This window comes from Haemaphysalis longicornis, unplaced genomic scaffold (genome assembly GCF_048455015.1).
Source record: "Haemaphysalis longicornis isolate Haplotype H1 unplaced genomic scaffold, Haemaphysalis longicornis Haplotype H1 scaffold_5, whole genome shotgun sequence".
NCBI classification, from domain to species: domain Eukaryota; kingdom Metazoa; phylum Arthropoda; class Arachnida; order Ixodida; family Ixodidae; genus Haemaphysalis; species Haemaphysalis longicornis.
Window position 1 is genome coordinate 79,871,490 of NW_027526385.1, and position 17,938 is coordinate 79,889,427.

At 48.8% G+C, this 17,938-nt stretch overlaps 1 protein-coding gene across 4 annotated transcripts in view; it reads left to right on the forward strand.

Annotated features, from left to right (window-relative positions):
• Positions 1 to 17,938, forward strand: part of Mrtf (Myocardin-related transcription factor) — a 234,930-nt gene that overhangs the window by 189,545 nt on the left and 27,447 nt on the right. For 3 of the 4 annotated variants that reach the window (XM_077670792.1, XM_077670790.1, XM_077670794.1), the window contains 2 exons: positions 7,183 to 7,422; positions 8,394 to 8,459. In XM_077670792.1, the coding sequence (XP_077526918.1) occupies positions 7,293 to 7,422; positions 8,394 to 8,459 (196 nt within the window). In that variant the 5' untranslated portion in view covers positions 7,183 to 7,292. Of the gene's footprint in view, positions 1 to 3,635; positions 3,886 to 7,182; positions 7,423 to 8,393; positions 8,460 to 17,938 lie in introns of those variants that run through there. The other variant, XM_077670791.1, reaches the window with a different exon arrangement.

The following is a 17,938-nucleotide window of genomic DNA, read 5'->3' on the forward strand; positions in this document are numbered from 1 at the left end:
GCTAGAAGAAGTGAAAGAATACAACAACCTCGGACAGATGGTTAGTGCTGACCCCCACCACGAGAGAGAAATCCGGCGCAGAATAGGTATGGGCTGGGGAGCACTCGGCAAGCACTTTCAAATAATGAAAAGCAAGCTACCTCTGTCACTCAAAAGAAAAATCTACCACCAGTGCATACTGCCGGTGATGACACGAGGAGCTGAATCTTGGCGCCTTACTAAACAAACTAAACAACCAAAATGAAAACTTAGGTCGGCTCAACGGGCCATGGAACGAATAATGTCAAGAGTAACGCTCAAGGACAGGAAACGAGCTACCTGGCTCAGAGAACAAACTAGAGTATAAGATATCATAGTTCAAGTAAACAAAACGAAATGGACTTGGGCTGGCCATGTAGTGAGACGAGCCGAGAACCGGTGGACATGTAATTAGAGTAACGGAGTGGATACCAAGAAAGGGCTCTAGAAGAAGGGGAAGGCCATTACCCCGATGAATGAGAAGAAATAAAGAAATTCGGGGGTAAGCACTGGACTCGAGCAGCGCATGACAGGAGCCCCCTTCCCCGCAGAGTAGCATGTCAGCGAATTCATGCTGGCAAACCTCTCTGCTTTCTCTGTAATAAAGAGTCTCTCTCTCTCTCTGAGTTGGCTTATGATGATGATGGTGGTGACGACGACGACTACGATGATGATGGTGATGATAAACGTCTCGTTCAAAAATAACTTCTAACTTTTCTCCAGGTGGCTGAATCCAGGGGAAAACAGACATACATAAGAAAGACCGAAATTTTTGTGTTTAAGTAACCCACGAAAGGCTTCAAGTTGTGCCTTACAAAGGTACGTGTGCCTCACAGCTGATTGAGGCACGTGATTGTAATGTCCCTATTCCATCGAGTTCATGTCGACCAGGCAGAGGTCCGGCTATCGCCACGGTCGATTTCACTTCCTTTATGAACGGATGGAAATAGTGGGTCCCTATCGAAGACCAAGCTTTTGTTGTGTGAACAAAGGGTATCTGGTTTTGAGCTGTTGGTAAAAGAAAGAGTATGTTTGAACAAAGCAGTCGATGATCTATATGTCAGCGATAGCAGTGCTGGTTTTCCTCTCGAACCAATAGTACGGTTGTTGTAGTTGAAAGCGGTAGTTGAAAGTTGAATCGGCCCCGGCGCGGTACGCGGCAGCCGACAGGCACGACTGTGCGAACGCAGTTTTTCTTTTTTTTTTTTTCCATTGCGATAGTATGCTTTTTTGCATAGTTTAGAGAGTCCTAAAGATACAGGTTGGACGAAACCAACTGTGCGCACTTCAGCTACCGTGCGTACCGTGTGTGCCGGGACCCGACAGCTCATGCGCGCGCGGGCATGGCTAGGCGGGCTACCCCTCAGCGAACAATGCTCGGGTACGGCAAGGTGCGGCCGCCCGTCAGCGGAGCTAAGCCACCCTGCCGGAACGAATGCGCAGATTGCCAGTCGGGTCCCCGTAAACATGGTACGCGCGGTATGCTAAGACTCACTTTTGCGGTGTCCGCGTTAAATCCGGCCTCATAAACGACGCCCGCAAAACTGGTTTTTCGCAGTAAATCTCACTTGAGGGTCTTCTAAGTTAAAAGGCTGTGAGTTTTTAAAGTTTTCTCATCGAAAACCGTTGCAAAGTTTTGTAGAAAAAATACGTATGTGTACTGAGGCGGCAAACTACTTGTGCAAGGTGATTGAAAAACGGCAATTTTAGGAGCGCCGTATCTCCGGAGCGACATTACTGGGCGCCGCCATCTTGGGGTGGTGAAGATTGGAAAACGTGGCCGCCGGGCGAAGCAGTTGCTCGTGGTTCAGGCAGGGTGCTCTTCGCCGACTTCTACCGTGGTTTTGGTTATGGGGGTGGCTGGGTTCACATTTAGTCGCCTGATCTGTTGGGGGGAGTTGCGTGACTAGAAAGACGGGAGTACATCCAAAACAATGGGGTGCCCGCTAATTCGCCGTGTTTCGGCCTTGAGTGTGAAAAAGTTAAAAGGCTGTCGCGTTTCATAGATATTTCTTTATATTTTATTGGCCTCGTAGTATTTGATTTGCGTCTTCTAAAACGCAATGTTAATTGAGAGTTGTAATTATGAAGTGCGCCGTATTGAAGGCGCTACGGGTTCATTTTGGTAAGCACATTGTTGGGCAATTTGGTGCATGCTTGTTCTGAAAAATTACAGCGCGATTAATGCGACACGGTAGACGCCCTCCGGGACAAGCGCTCGTCCCGTCCGGCTTCTTCTCTGTCGTTGTGTTTATCGCGCTCTAATGCCTATTAAATGGATCATTTTAACCACGCCGAAATGTCGGGCCTGTTTTCGTTTCTGGCTTACACCCACCATGGCCGGTAAGCGAACTAGTCACTTCGTGCCAAGTTACGCAACGACCCGCCGTGGTGACTCAGTGGCTGGCTCTTTTCTGATGGAGGCGAAAAGCAAAAACGCCCGTGTGTACGAGGTTTCGGCGCACGCTAAAGATCTCCAGGTGGTCAAAATTAATCCGGAGTCCTCCGCTACGCGCGCCTCATCGTCTGCGTTGCGTCGGCGCGTTAAACCCTACAATCAATCAATCAGTCAACTCAGTGGCTAAGACGTTGTGCTGCTGAACCCTTAATTAGGACGTGGGTTCCATCCCGGCTGCGGTGTTTCTGACGGAGGCTACAGACGAAAACGCCCGCATGTCCCAGCATACTGATCGGCGCGCGTTAAAGATCCCCAGGTAGTCGAAATTGGCCGGGGAGTGTTCCACTAAGGCGCCCCACACAGCCCACGTGTAGTTCCGGCGCGTAAAACCGCTAAAATTGGATTCTTTTAAAGTTGCGCAACGCCATGAAACCGACCGTGACTTCGGTGATGGAGTGCTTCTTGGATAGACACCGATCATAGCACTGTGTTTTGGGTCGTCCTATCGGTCTTTCTGCTGAACCGCCCCTCTTCTTTTTTTTTCGACGTTACTTGCCGCCGCGGTTATCATGTTTGCGCCTTGCTGTGTATGCCATAGTCCACTTAGAGCTATCATAAGCGCGTCTCTGCAGGATTAGCCCACTTAGAGGTTATCGTCGGTGCTCCTTGCCCTGCGACCGTGCCGGCTAACTGCAGTGAATGTATTCTGGGCAAAGCCATGCGCTGGTAACTCTCCTGAGCTACTTGCACCACCGTAGGGAGTCGCCTATGGAAAACGTTTCTTCTTCAGTTTTTTTCTAAGTTTTCCTTCTCAGTTTTTCTTTTTCTTAGTGACGCTCACATGGGCAGGCGCTGGCGTACGAACTTATACCTTTCTGCATTGTGATATGATTATCCATTGCGCACAAGGTTCTTGGTAATTAATTTTAACGAGGTAATTATCTATCCGTGTGAGTTTAGCCGCGGAGCCGACCTGACCGGACTTGTGAGATCACCTTCGCGATCCCCGTTTTCCTACTCACCCAACTAGGTTACAGTCCCCCACCTCTTTAATAGTTTCCGCGTTTCGTTCCTGCCTCCTCGTTTAAAACTCGCGCCAATGCACGTTCATCAGGCTAGGTTTTGTGATGTCGACGCTAGGGGGCCCCACGTACGTTTCAACTTCGGGGGGAAAATGCCGCGTTCGTTTGCGATTACACGTCCAAATCTAGCGGAATCGCAGTCGCGAGTTCGCGACAATGCGCAGCTGTTGCTCGCTTGCTCCTCTTTCGCGAGAGAGCAAACGTTGCTTCGTCTTAGGGCTACGAGTCGGAGATCAACTACACCTGTCATCTTGCGTTACCGTCTCGTCGACGCCACCGCAGCGTCGAGCGACAACGACGTCGTGTAGCGCGAACGTTGCCGCCGTCTTTCGTGCCCCCGGCGATAAAGCTAGCGGCGTCTCTGCCTGCCCGGAGGGAATGGCTCCCGTACGTATATCTCGGTTCCGTAACACACCTTCGCCTTGGTTGTTTATTTGTTGTTGACAGGTGCGCCTGAGCCGAGCACATCTTCGGCCGGCCCAGAAAAAGCGTGTCTGGTTACTGGAGAGTTATCGTGGTGAAACGGAATGCGTAGTACGACTACTCGGTTTCCTAATTTTTGTATTTTTTACCGACCGAGTCTGCGTGAACGCAGCGCAGAACGCGATCTCTGTTGAGACCTAAACAAAAATAAAAAGAAACGCCCAATACCTATCCTTTTTATCACCGGTACCGCGAAGAAACGTTATCCGTATCAGACGAGCTCTTTCTCAGGAATCTCGTAAAGGTTCTTTATCCTTTGCTCCGCGCGCGAACTGGAGGAAGGAATTCCTGCGTCGGACGTCTTCATTGCTTCGAATGGACTCCCGACGGCTACCTCCAGATTCTGTCCAGGTTTCTCGCTGTCCGTCTTCGTTTCGGCCGTTTTGTTTTGGCTCCGAGCGCCGCGTCCCGACATCTTGACAGGCGGGCTACTTCATGGCCGCAAATTGGGCCGCATTGTCGCCGCTGGAACTGTGCCTGGCTTGACGGCCAGCGTCGGTTGATTTACGCTACCTAGGGCCAGTCGTTCGGTCGCACCGCGCAGTGAGGCAGAAGTTTGGCGTGATGGACGGGAGGTGCGTGCTCGTTGCGTTTTTTGTAGCCAGGGCGGATTTGCCGCTTTCGTTATATTAGAACCTGTGCCTTCGGGCGAAAGCCAAACCAAAGTTGGGGGGATTAACTCGTAGCTGGTAATAGTCAGCGATCACTAACACCGCGAAAGGTTCCTAACCCCGGCTGTTCTCTGCGTAGTCGTCTTGATAAACTCGTCGGGCGTAGCCCGTCTCGTAGACAGCGTTTGCGAGCGTTGTCGATCGTGTGCCGCTTTTTGGCCGAAGCGCTTTTTTGATGTTATTTTTGCGCTCTTGACCACCGAGCAGACCACGAGGAACCGGTGGGTTGTTGTTGTGCTGGCCGCGCGGGGGGCTTTGTTTTGACACGTACGAAAGGTCAGCGTCTGGCTTTGAGGCAGGAAAGAGGGCAACGTTCGCTCGGAAGGCGTGAAAAGAAAAAACGTGCATTCGGGATTGCTCGCCCCTTAAGCGCAGCTGGCAAAAAAAAAAAAAGAAACGAAAAAGTTGAGGCGCGTTTTCTTGTTTGGAGTTCCTGCCTCTCTGCTGCTGAGGTTGCAGCTCTTGTGCTAAGCTGATCAAGCTCCTTGAGTGAGTTTTCGCGTTAGATTTCTTTAGTTTGCTCCTATCTTTCAAACAACACCAGCAGTACTGGAAAGCATGGGTTTGCGACCTGGGGCTCAAACCGTGAGTGAATACCACTAGCCTAGGGCCCAAGCATTCGTGATTCCACCCTCTATGTCGGTGTCGAGCCAAAGTGCGTTGCATTGCGGTCTCCGCTCTTTATTGTTTATTGTTGTGATGTCAACCCCCCTCCTACCTTGTGATCCGTCTTTTCTCGGCCCAAGGCCGACTTCGAGGCGAAAAGCGAGGCTAACGGGCAGACATAGGCGGCCGGAAAGATTGTTAACGCCGTGCCAATTCGGATTGGTGGTGCGTCGAAAATGCGAAGGCGAAAGCGCCCCCCCCCACTTCACTGTGGTCCCTACAATGAGAGAGTGCGGAAAGGCAGTCCTTGCCGGTGTCAGCTCATCTTGCGTGCCGAATCTTGGCGCCTTCCTGCCTGGCTTCCTGTTTGATTGCCCCGACACCTGCTTGCATTTTGATCTTTTGTAACCCTGGGCGATTGTGCTCGCAACCGCGGCGCACCGCACGGAAAAGCGACAGGGAAGAGCGTATTTTTAGGTGTGGCGGGGAGTCGATTTTAAAACGTGACTGGCTTGGCAGGGGCTTTGGGAAGGCCGGAGTATCAGAAGAGACTTCGAGGCCCTGTCGTTCAGTGTGAAATGGCAGGACATGTCTGTTTAGTCTATGCTTTTGTTTCTTCAGCGTGGCAGTGTGGTACTTTGTGGAAACTTGTAGCTGGTGCCAGTTGTTACAGATGATTTGCAGCCAGGCAGGCTTTAATTGGGCTGTTAAATTTGGGCTGGCTGCTGTTCTGGGGCTTCTGTGGCTTACTCTATGCTCATTATACTAGTATGGAGGAGCTGCATTGTGCCCTTGAGTTTTTTCGTACGCTTACATTTTGCCCTGCAGTCTTTAGTGTGGCCTTTACAATGAAAAAATGCAAAATTGTTATAACAACCTCCCGGAGTGGCTGAGTGGCGAAGGGGTTGTGCTGCTGATTCCAGGGATGCGCGTTCGAGACCGGCCGGGGTGGCTGCTTTTCTGATGGAGGCGAAAAGCAAAAATGCCTTTGTGTTGAGATTTTGGCACACGTTAAAGATCCCCAGGTAGCCAAAATTAATCCGGAGCCCTCCACTACCCACAATCAGTCAAAATATTTTTAATGATAAGTGCGCAGTACCATTTGGTGGCTTTTTTAGCCACACCCGAAATTCCACACATGGCCAGGAACTCTAGGCTCATTCCTATTGGAGGAGTATATGCGACACTGTCATTCGGTTTCAATGAGATAGCAACAGCAGCTAGCTGGCAATATTTGTAACTCAGTTTTAGTGTTTTAATGCACCAAAGCAATAACACTTGGGCTATGGGGTGGGCTGCAAGGGAAGCTTAGTAATTTATGCCACCCATGCTCCAATGGGCTGCACACTGGCTCCCTTAGTAACACTCCCCCCCCCCCCCCCCCCTTGCCCCAGTTCAAAATTTAAAAATAAAATAAAAGCGCACTGCTGATTCATTGCAGTAGGTGGCATGCACTTGTGATGATCAGGTTTATGCATTCCTCACTCCTTTGCCACACCGCACTGGAGCGTGGTAGTCTTTGTGGAGGCATTTCGTAAGGCCCTCATATACAGACTCCTTTTGACTCGCAGCCAATGAAGCCATACAATTTATTTTCTGAGTCGGTGTCCCGCAATGCCCAGTACTATCACCCACACTCTTCAGCACACATTGGTGGCTGATTTGCAGTTGGAAGGCAGAGCCAGCCTGTGTGCTGGAGATTACAATGAATCCAGACATTTTATTCTTTGAATTGGCGTCCGCTAGGGTCTGTACTATCGCCCAAGCCTTTAATACCCCGAAGCCCATTTGCAGGTGCATAAGATAGTCGGCTCGTGTACCGTAGCGTCCAATAAAACCATACATTTTATTTGCTCAGTTGGTGTGCCGCAAGGCCCAGTACTATTGCCCACACCCTTTAAAAAATGTGGTGGTCCATTTGCAGGTGCAGGGGACAGCCGGCCCGTGTACTGGGGCATCCAGCTGGACCAGGACCTTCTGGAGACTATAGTGTCCATCTACCCAGAGTGGTTTAGGGACTACAATTTGGGCATCATGGCCGAACAGCAGCAGTCCCCGGCCTCCTCGACTGCTTCGTCCTCGGCCACTGACGGGAGCGTCCCCTCGCCGCCTGCCCGGGTGGACGAGGCCTCCCTGCAGCAGGCCATGGACCGGAACAAGGAGTGTGAGTAGTGCTCGCTCACTGACTGTTCACCAAGCCTAGTTATGGAAGACCCTCTTTCTTCAACCGATCGCTGCTTTTGCATGGAGCATGAAATTTGAGGGGGAGCAGGATGGATTGAAATGTCATGGGATAGGAGATAAGAGGAGTTGAAAATCCGGTATAGTAAACATTGCCACAGTGATAATAGCAGGAATGTATTCCTGGCTCATAGCAAAAATTTGTCCTCAATATGTTTGTTTATTACTATCATCATTGTCATTTTAGGCGGCACCTTCGGACTCTCTAGGTTAATGAGAAATTGGGCAGGTGCGGAGCAGGGTGTGGATGCGTGGTTGCGCTCTTCATGACTGGCAGTGTGCTAATGTTTTGATGTTCAAAATAAAAACTTCAGCTTCACCATTCTGTCATAGATTAGAATGTAGCGAATGTGTTGAGCCCAAGTACGCATGATATGTTTTTGGTAGTGCGTGCTGCACTTTGGGGAGCTTTGCGGCTCTCGCTGCTCCAGCTGTGTTTTGTATAAAGCCTGCACCCCTTCCCGAGTTGAATTTGGTGTGTGACAGGACGTGTGACATGATTTGGCAACCATGTCTTTTTTGTTCGTTTCTTTTTCTCCGTTAAATGAAGTGGCTGGCCACGTATGGTTGGCGGGGGACTTATAAGAAAATTATGAAAATGATTAATACTCACAGGGTTAGTCATGCTCATGTATTCACCCCCCCTCCTTCCCCCAGTCTTGAAAATTTCAAGGAGTTTCTGAGCACGAGGGATGTCACCCCTCATGCTCATTTTGTCCCAACGCCCTCCAGTACGACTACAACACACCTCATATCCTGGGTAGTGTGAAATCATGATTTGGACTTGGATTCACATTCCTTTATTCTTTTTCAAAAAACGTAATGTTGATAGTATAATTGACTTTGACTTTTTTTTCCCTTCCCACCCATGCCCCTGCGACGACTCAACTGCAGCGCTCAAAGTGAAGCTGATGCTTCGGCGACCCATCACTCAACTGGTGGAACAAGGCATCATGCCATGTGAGTGCTGCCCCTTTTGCCCCCCTCGCTTCTTTCTTTCATCGCCCGCCCGGGTGACACTTGGCAGAGATTAATGCCGGCCGCTCCCTGGCCAAGCTCATGCCAACAAGCGGCGGCGACGCGGCGGCGACGTCTCTCCTCTACGGAGTGTCCCTTTCTTCTTGTTTTCTCCCCGTGTAACCGGGATCCACTCGTTTTGCCGCCACTTTGCCTCTCTCATTTGCATGGCAACGTGTTGCCGTGATTAGGAATTCAGCATTGGCCGGGATCTTAAACCAGGCCGCTATGATGTGTCATCACTTTCGTTTCTATGACTCTTGACTTTGATTCAGAGCCAGGGTTGTTTTAGTGTGACAGCTCCTCCTCCTGTCGCCCGCTTTTTTTTTTTTTTTTTTAGTGTTACCAAAGTTTGAGGAGTATGGCGGCATAGGTCAACATCGTTTCTGGTTTGTTGGATGTTTTTGCCAGCTGCTAGGGCCAGCAGGAATGAGTTTCAATGCCAGGTGCCTTGCTAGTTATAGTGGGATGCTATTGTTGGCAGTGTGCTTGGTTCGTTACGTAACTGTACTTGGGCAGGGAGCAGCTGTGAGTAGCGTTAGTAAGAACTTGAGGCATAGTACCCAACCCTTGTTGTTGCTGGGAGATGCACAGTAGTCCCTTTTTGAGACAGGTCTTGGTGAACTTTAGGGAAGTTTTCTACCAAAATTTTGCTAAATCCATGTATTTTTATCTCGATTTTACGAAGTGATTTCGTGCGGCGCTTTCGATTTAACGAATTCATAGCGAGAAAGGAAGAACGAAAGTCCGGTCGAGGCGCGTTTTGTTTTGCCTCTCAGAGCCTGCATTGAAAATATTCAATACTCACATTAACTCTTAAAGGCTAAAATAAAAGAAAAGCGGTGAATTATGCGGTTGACAATAGTTAAAAGCGATGAAAGAAGCTGCTCAAAAACCGGATGGTTTAATAGTGCGGTCGCCATTTCGGCGTCTCCATCGTTGCCTACGCCAGCGCCCTCTATGCTTAGGCTGCCGAAGCCTACTTCAAGTGTTTTTCTACGCGTTCTGCTCATGGTGGTGCTGCTCTAGGTTGTGCTCGCTGATAACCACATAAATATTTTGTTCGTCCATCATTAGATGAGTCTTATAAGCAGCATGAACACTTCAAGGGAAAGAAAAGTGTTCCGAACATGAGCGTGAGGAAGTGTCGGTGAAACCGAAGGCCACCGAAGTAATGGATGCCATCGACGTTTTGCGGAGGCACGCAATCGCACGCGAATGTTTAAAGGAGTACTGACACGAAATTTCAAAGCTGAGATAACTATGTAAAACGCTTCCTTTTTATCAGGAGATATCTCTCAGCAAGTTTCAACAGCAACCGTTCAGCGAAACATATTTAAAATCCATTTTAAGGGTGGACGCGGGTCTTAGAATGGTCAAAAATGGCCAAAATATCGATTTTGAGAAAATCTAATTTTTGGAATTATTGTACCTTCAAGCACCTGCCATCAAAATATCAACGCGAAATTCCATCGGGAAATACTCTAAAATCATGTTTTGAAACGCCTCGAGGGCCACGAAATGCCCCGAATTGGGCAAAAGTTGCTTCAAATTCCCGCGCGCCCCGCGGGCGAAGCAGCCGACCGATCGCCGCCATCTTGGTCTTGTTTTGAAGCTTGTTTCTTTGTGCGCATTTTGCGATATCTCAAAATGGCGTCGCTTGAGTAGAACGACCGCCCTTGCCAGTTTTCCGAAGGCACCTTCTCGGCCGCCGATTGGCTAGAGCGGGCGCGCGCGGTTTGAGTTCGCCGTACGACCCCTCCCATTGGTCGGCGCGACTGCTGTCATGGCGGTCGCCATCATGGCGTCTGCTACGCTCGTCTGACGGAGTCCGCTCTTCTGGCGCAGCGCTCGCTTAGAGCAGTTTTTTTTACAGTTTCCTCTAATTCTTCCATTGCGTACTTTCGTGAATGATGCCAGGAGACGTACGTTTGAAGAAGACGACCCGTCATGCACACGGGAAGCGAAAGCGTCGTCCGCCTATCCCAAGGTCGCGTGGTGCGACTTCGGGCCGCTCGACTCCGCCGGATGAGAATCGTTCGCCGCCTCGTATTGCCTCGCCTGCCCCATCGCCTGACCAACCACCTCCGGAATCCATACCTGGTCCAAGCACGTCCTGCCGGCTTGACACGAGGTATTACACGGCGGAGGAGATCGCCGCGCGTACGGAACACGCGGACGAGGTCAAGCGCGGAATGGAGACCAAGTCAGCAACGCAGCGGAAATTCGACCTCCTTGAAGTGGATTTGGCGCACTCAGAGGAAGAATCCGGCACAGATTTTGTCTTAGTGGATTTTGCAATGCTGAAGGACCTTTTTGCGCACGTCAGGCGCGGCAAGTGCGGGCTGGCGGCGCCGGATTTGAGGAAGCCTGACCGGCAGTACGGCCTCGCCGTGAAGCTCGAGGTGACGTGCTCGGTTTGTGAACACCGTGTAGAACGTTTTTCCTCGCCAACGACCGAAGGATCTGGCAATATCACTCTTTTTGAAGTGAATATGAGGGCTTTGAAAAGTATTCAAAGCATCGGGAAGGGGGTGACTGCTCTGTCAGATTTTTGTGCTGGTATGAACTTGTCCCACAGAGGCCTGCACCACAAGACATTCATTCCAAGCGCACTTGAGGAAAGTGGTTCAGGTTTGCGAGGACACTGCAGCAGCCTCTGAAGCTGATAGTGTGCGTGCCATCAAGGACTTGTACTCGGACCTTGGTCAGCCGCCAAACAACGTAGATGTGATGTTTGATGGCACGTGGATGACAAGGGGATGGTTGTCACACATTGGAGTGGGCTGCATCATTGAAGTGTACACCGGCTTGGTGATTGATCATGTAGTCCTCTCTAACTTTTGCTTAGGTTGCGCCATCGGACCCAAAGCTTCAGATGAGGGCTACGAAGATTGGCTGGCAGACCATGAGTGTCAGCGAAACATTGACTGTGGTGCAGGACACATGGAGGTAGAGGCAGCCCTGATAATGTTCAAGCGCTCGCTCTCCAAGAATGGGCTGCGGTACACAACCGTGATGTCCGATGGAGATAGCCGCACCATGCACGGCTTGAAGGAAAAAGGCGTCTATGGGTTTATCCCCATAGGCCAAGAAAGTTTGCCTTTCGGCTACATTTATTTTCCCCAAAAGACCCTTTTGAGGCCAACAACATGATGCATTTGCGGAAAACACACTGCGCAGTGTCCCACCCCTGTATCCTCTCAAACTTTCAGCATAAAAACCGCGAATGAAATAGCCTCACCAAAGAACAAAAAAAGGGGGGCACCTAAAGCAAGTTTCACCCTCACACTTTTGCCGTACACAATATTCTGGGTACCACAGTGCACTGTAATAGATGATGGCACTTCACGAAGGACTGTTGCAGTTTTCACGACGCCAGCAAGACGCCACCAGATTTCACAACGCTAACAAAATGCCAACCGATTCGAAGTCGATAAATTTTGCTAAATTCCTGATGGGGTCCGTTACTTGGCCTTTTGTATCTCCAGTTCTAGTTGACATTTTTGGAATCCAAAGACAGATTTGAAAATGGGAAGAACATGTCTTTGTTACTGGGAAATTTTGAAGCTACACTACTGACGGTTCATCTCATAACACATGGCCAAACTTCAAATGCAGTTTTCTCAGTTTCATATTTTTGGTCACTTCCCTCAGCCTTACGCAGCTTTTTGGAAACTTCTTTTTGCTTCATAAGGTCAATCTTGGTACCATTTTTTTCAGTACAGCCTGAGGCAGCCGATGACATTCTTAGTTTTTCTGTTTAGGCTACGCATAAATAATGTCTTGCAGTTATTTTGATGAGCCAAAATATCCAATACTGCCATTTTTTGTACTTGACATATTTTTTTAGGATGCCGTGACTTTAGAGAAAAACGAAGAATGTCATCGGGTATGGGACCTCTCTGGCTATCCATTCATGTAATTAAAAGCGACAAAATGCAATGTGAAAGTTCATTAAAGCTGCGTAAGAAATTACGTAATTGTGGTTTAGACTTTGTATGATAACTTTTGAACTAACAGCACCAGCTCAAATATAATTGCATATTTGAAATCTACAGAGAAAAGCACATCCGTGTGCAAGTTTTCATAAGTTTCTACCCATAAATAAAAAAGTTAGTTTTAAGACCCTCGTCCCCCCTTAATCTTCGCCCGCACGAGAAAGGCCAGAGCAGGTCGACGTGACATCATCTGCTACGTGCCCCAAACTGTCGACGTCGGGGCTCCTGTGACGAAGCCGACGCGCTGGCTGTGGTTGGCGCGCGCTGCTCGGGCGTGTGTACACGTCATGGTTTCGGGACTGACGTCATGCTGCTCGGGCCTGTGGGGACGGCGAAGACCTCGGCCGGTCTGGGCGCGCGCTTCCAGCGAGGCAGCGATACGGCAAGAATGGTGATGCCGTGTGATACATGCTGTCATAGCGGCCGCTCGGCGTTTTTTTGTCGAAACCGAAACTGGCACGAATAAACGGCGCCGTAAATGAATGTTTACGCTGCGCTTGACCGTCTAATCTGTCATTCTATGATTAGTGGGCTGGAAGGCACGCATAGCAGCGAAAAAAACGTAACATAAAAATTTCGTGTCAGTACTCCTTTAAGAGCAAGCCTTGTTAGCGCTGTCAGCATCCGAGTGTCCAATAGCCCACCCTGGTCAAGAAACGCCAAGCACTGCTTACGGACTTCTTTACTACGGCTTGAACATTGAGTGCTGGTGGCAATAAATTGCTCTCCGAACGTGGTCAAAACGTGTTCATTAGACAGCTGCGATGCAGAGAAATCGGTTTCTTTAGGGCTCAGCGGGCATAAAAGTAATTGCTTAATCAAATTTGGCCAGAAGATATTTAATGTAAGCTTTCTGCTTTAGCGGGAGCACGTAACCGCTGCTCCTCAAAATGAAGCGGTCCGTGTGTACTCCGCTCAACTCTCAATCATGGCTTTATCTCGAGTGTCGTGGTTGCATCACGCACCCATACTGCAGTGCCTTTGTGCATGAAAAAAGTCTTTCGAAAGCTTTATAGCACCCTTCCGCTGTTGGCCCACCGCACCCCTCAATGCTGCGCCTAAGCTTACCACTGAACAAACGAAAAGAGGCGTAACTTCGAACCAGCGCCTCGCCGGGGTGAAGTTCACGGGGCATGGACGCGGGTTCAGTTGTCTAACAGCGGCGTTTAGTAGTGACCGAAATGAAAAGAGAAAAAGTGGAAACCTAGTCTGCTATCATATTTAATGAGGCGTTGCGGAAAAAGCACCGGTTTTACGACGACACGAGCTACTGTTGGCTATCCGAATTCCATTGCCTAAGTGTTGAAGCTCTTAATTCACACAATTTTCACGGCCAGTTTTAGTACAAATTTCGCTTTAAGTGGAGAGGTAACTACATAGCAGTTGTTTCTGAGCGATGGGCAAGGTTTTAAAACCTCAATAACTAGTTAAATTAACTGTAAAATCGAAACCTCGATTTTACGAAATTCTCGATTTAACGAAATTTTCGCCCGCAAGTACGACTTCGTTATATCGAGGTTTAACTGTATTGTCAAGTTCAAACCTGTTAATGTTTGTAAATGTTTTAATATCAGCATGGCCGTGCAGTTTGTTTTTGTTTATACTGGGGGAGACAGCTGCGCATATTGCGCAGTTTTGATACAAATTTGTCTTCCTGCGTCAGGCTGTTTCAAAAGCTTTCCAGGCTGTTCATGGGCGCCAATGCTGCGGCAGAAGGAGGTGTCAACTTTAACGTTGGGGACAAGTTTTCGAGCTTTGCCGAGCTTGAGGAGAAAAGATTGATTGGTACTGTTCAGTGAATTGTGTCCGGTTATAGAAACGAGTCGGCAAGATTGCTGCAGGCATGTCGAACTTTGACTCAGCCCGACGTGAACTTTGACACTTTGATTACAGACAGTGAATGTTCCTTGGTGTTTTCTTTGTTGTGAATTTCAAGCAAAGTCGTACTGTAACGACCTGATCAGCCAAAAAAGCAAGATCGCATGGCTAGAATTCACCACTGTTTATTTCGGTGCTATGAAATTTTAAACACGAACTTCAGTAAAAGCAATATTTCTACATGGAATTATGCAAAGCAGGCAGACGTCCAAAAAACATCTAATTCTGCGTTCATATACCAAACACAATCAGACAGATTAAAAACAGCAACTTATGCACAATCACTACACTGCCAAACGTTAGCTCTCGGCTGCTTGCTGGTACGCACACACGGCAAGTGGTATAACAATAAACACAAATCAAAGTGTCTGTAATCAAAGTGTCAAAGTTCGCGTCGGGCTGAGTCAAAGTTCGACATGCCCGCCGCAATCTTGCCGACTCATTTCTGTAACTGGACGTAATTCACTGAAGAGTACCAATCAATATTTTCTCCTCAAGCGCAGCAAAGCTCGAAAACTTGTCCCCAACGTTAAAGTTGACATCTTCTACTGAGGAGTTGGCACCCAGGGGCAGAATTGCCGGGGAATTCCCGGCAACTTTTCTCCCAGGCTAATGTGCCGGCAGCCGGCAAAATAGCACCCGCGAAAATGTGCTGGCAGAATAATCACGTGGTCTGGGCCAGCCAATGGGAAGGAACTGCCGGCAACTTTTCTCCCAGACTAATCTGCTGGCTGCCGGCAAAATAGCCACTGCCAAAACACTTTTTTTGAAGTCTCCGTAACTTGAAGCACCCACTCTAAAAGTTTCACTGCTGCATTTGTTTGGGAGAAATCTTCGACTTTGTTAACGCAGCGGGAGCCGCAAAACGCAGGCTAAAAAAGCTTGAACGTCACGTTCGCGCTACACGCGCAGCAGACTGCCGGCGGCAGCCATCTTGGGCTAGCCTTGTAGCTGCTTTCTACGTGGGTATTTTGCGCTATCTCAAAACGGCTTTGCATGAGGAGACCGAGTGTTACCGCCGATTTCGCGAAGATCGTTTTCGAACCGCTGATTTGCACGAGCACGCGCGCCCGAAACAAGCCCCCCGTTCCGCGTCTCTGATTGGCCAATGCGCCGCCTTTTTTTTTTTTCCTTTTTGTTTTTGTCGTTGGCGCCAGAGTTACTTGATATAAGAGTTATTTGATATGGACAAACAGGGTCTTGGACGCTTTACCCTCGCTTGTTAATTCGGTGCCCTTTTGCTTTGAGGTATCTACTTATTTTCACCTGTGAACTTGAAACGGAAATTAATTTGAAACTTGAAATGAACTCCCTGCTAAATGGAGGGATGCTGGTTGCCTTTTGCCCCCCCCCCCCCTTGTTTTTTTGTATTCAGAAAAGAACAAATAAACTTCAATTCAATTCTATTCAACTTTGGGGTTGGCTTTGCTTAGTGGAGGATGGTCTAATGTTAATAGGGCCTTCTGACACGCTCTAGTTAGGTACGTTGTCTGCGGCGAAAGTTCGCAGACTCTCGGATCCCTGTGACGGGTGATGAAAAAGCTATGTTCAGCTTTGCGCGCAGTGAAACCGCTGTTCGGTGGAAAAAATGCAAGCAAACACCTTGTTTTACGGAATGCCGCCGTGGGGTCGCGTAAACACTGCTGTTTGCTGGACACGAAGCAAGGCCTGTTACCTGATCTCTTTCGACTCTCCGTGTGAGGTTTGGCGTTCAAACGGTGATAATGCAATGCACTCGCTGGGGCCGAAGGTAGATGACTCCGCATTTTGTAAACCTCCAGATATAGTACAAGAACTGCATTCCTGGTTGAGAGTGGGTTCTAGTGCATAGTAGAACGCCTTAGGTAATTGGCGGGAAACTCGCACAGCGGCCTGTAGGGAGATCAGGAAAGCACCATAATGCTGTGAAATCGTGTTACACGTGCTCGAAATAACATTTCTAGCTTCTCCAAACCTGCTCCAAAAATGCATCTATGGCTGCTCCAAGCCTGCTACAAAAGGCACTTTTGCCGGCTCCCAGGACTGCTCCCAAACCCATGGACCCTGTTCCACCCCTGCAGAGAACGCGCTGAACCGAATGCCCGGGTTTGACGCATACGTTTTGTTCAACTTCAAAACAATCCAGAGATGCGTTTCGAACGAACACAACATCACAACGTACGTTGCAAGTCTGAACCGCGATTGACAGGCGATTGGTTGCCTCCTCCTGCCCGTCGTAAATTCGGCACTCACCTCGCGCACGGTTTGCGGGGCCGAACAGCAAGTCACTTAACTCTGGCGCGCAAGCTGAAGAAGGCTTTTAGCCACGTACACTGCACATACCCCATGTGATGTTGAGTCGTACGTCGCTCGAGAAAGATAATTTAGTCCATGGGAAGCACTATCCACCCGCAGAAGCACGTCGCATTTCATCGCGAAGCGAACGTGTTTACAACACCACACACACAGCTTCTGTCGCTGGCTTGGCTGCAAGCTTCATTCGGACAGTCAGCGATGTTAGGACGATACAGAGCTGCGTGAGGGCGACGTGCTAACCACTCGACGTATGTAAAAACACGGGGGCAAAGAACTTGGTCCATCGGAAGCAAATTACTGTCCACAGAAGAGCGGAACCGTGAATGGTTGTCGCGCTATTTGCCGCCATGTCGGAAACGCAAGCGGCCTCACGTACGCATGCTATTTTGCTTATTTTGCTAAAATAGCGTCCGCTATTCTTCCGTCCGCTAAGCGCAGAAGCGGCTGAATATACGGCGCATGCTCAGTGCAAACTGCGCAAGAAATAGTGTTCGCTAACTGTTGGCGTACGTCTGCGTACGTTATTCTGAAACTCTCTTTTATTTCACGCTTGTAATTATGGTTCTTCTATCTGAAGGGAAATTTAATGCCAAAAGGGAGGTGGCTAAACATACCAACGTTACTCAAATTACGATCGTAGTGAACGTACACTTTGGGTATTGAAATACCCAAGGGTGCGACGACTGTCACCTCGTTTTACGCAACTTTTGCAGTGACGAGTCTACACTTGTGCGTAAAGCCGTGTCTGGGATTACAAAATTAATTTCGGCACTCGCATGGTAAAGAAAGCGCCTGAAGATTACTTAGTTTTTCAATTCAATATTTGTGGTTTGTAAAAAGGTAGTGCAGCTCGTACCTTGTGATAATCTGGTAGAAAAAACTTTATTGAAAGTCTGTTTCAGTGTTATGTACGTTCAAAACCGATTAAAACGTGCACTCCTCCCCACCCGAGTTGCCAAAAATTTGATTTTTTTAAGCTCCTAAGGTGACATAATAAATGTCGTTTTTCTGCTCCAAATCAAGGTTCTTCTGCTCCAAAAACTGCTCCCAAATCTGATTCAGCTGCCTCACCCCTGTTAATATCTCTGCCAAAGATTAGGAAAATCGAGCCTGGTATGTTTTGTGCAATGTGGACATCGTGCAAGCAGTAGCGTTTGAGTAGGCTGTGGTTCCGGAAAATGATTGGCTCGCTACATTTCACGTGAACAAAAAGATAGCACCCATTTGCCATAATATGCTGACCCTTGC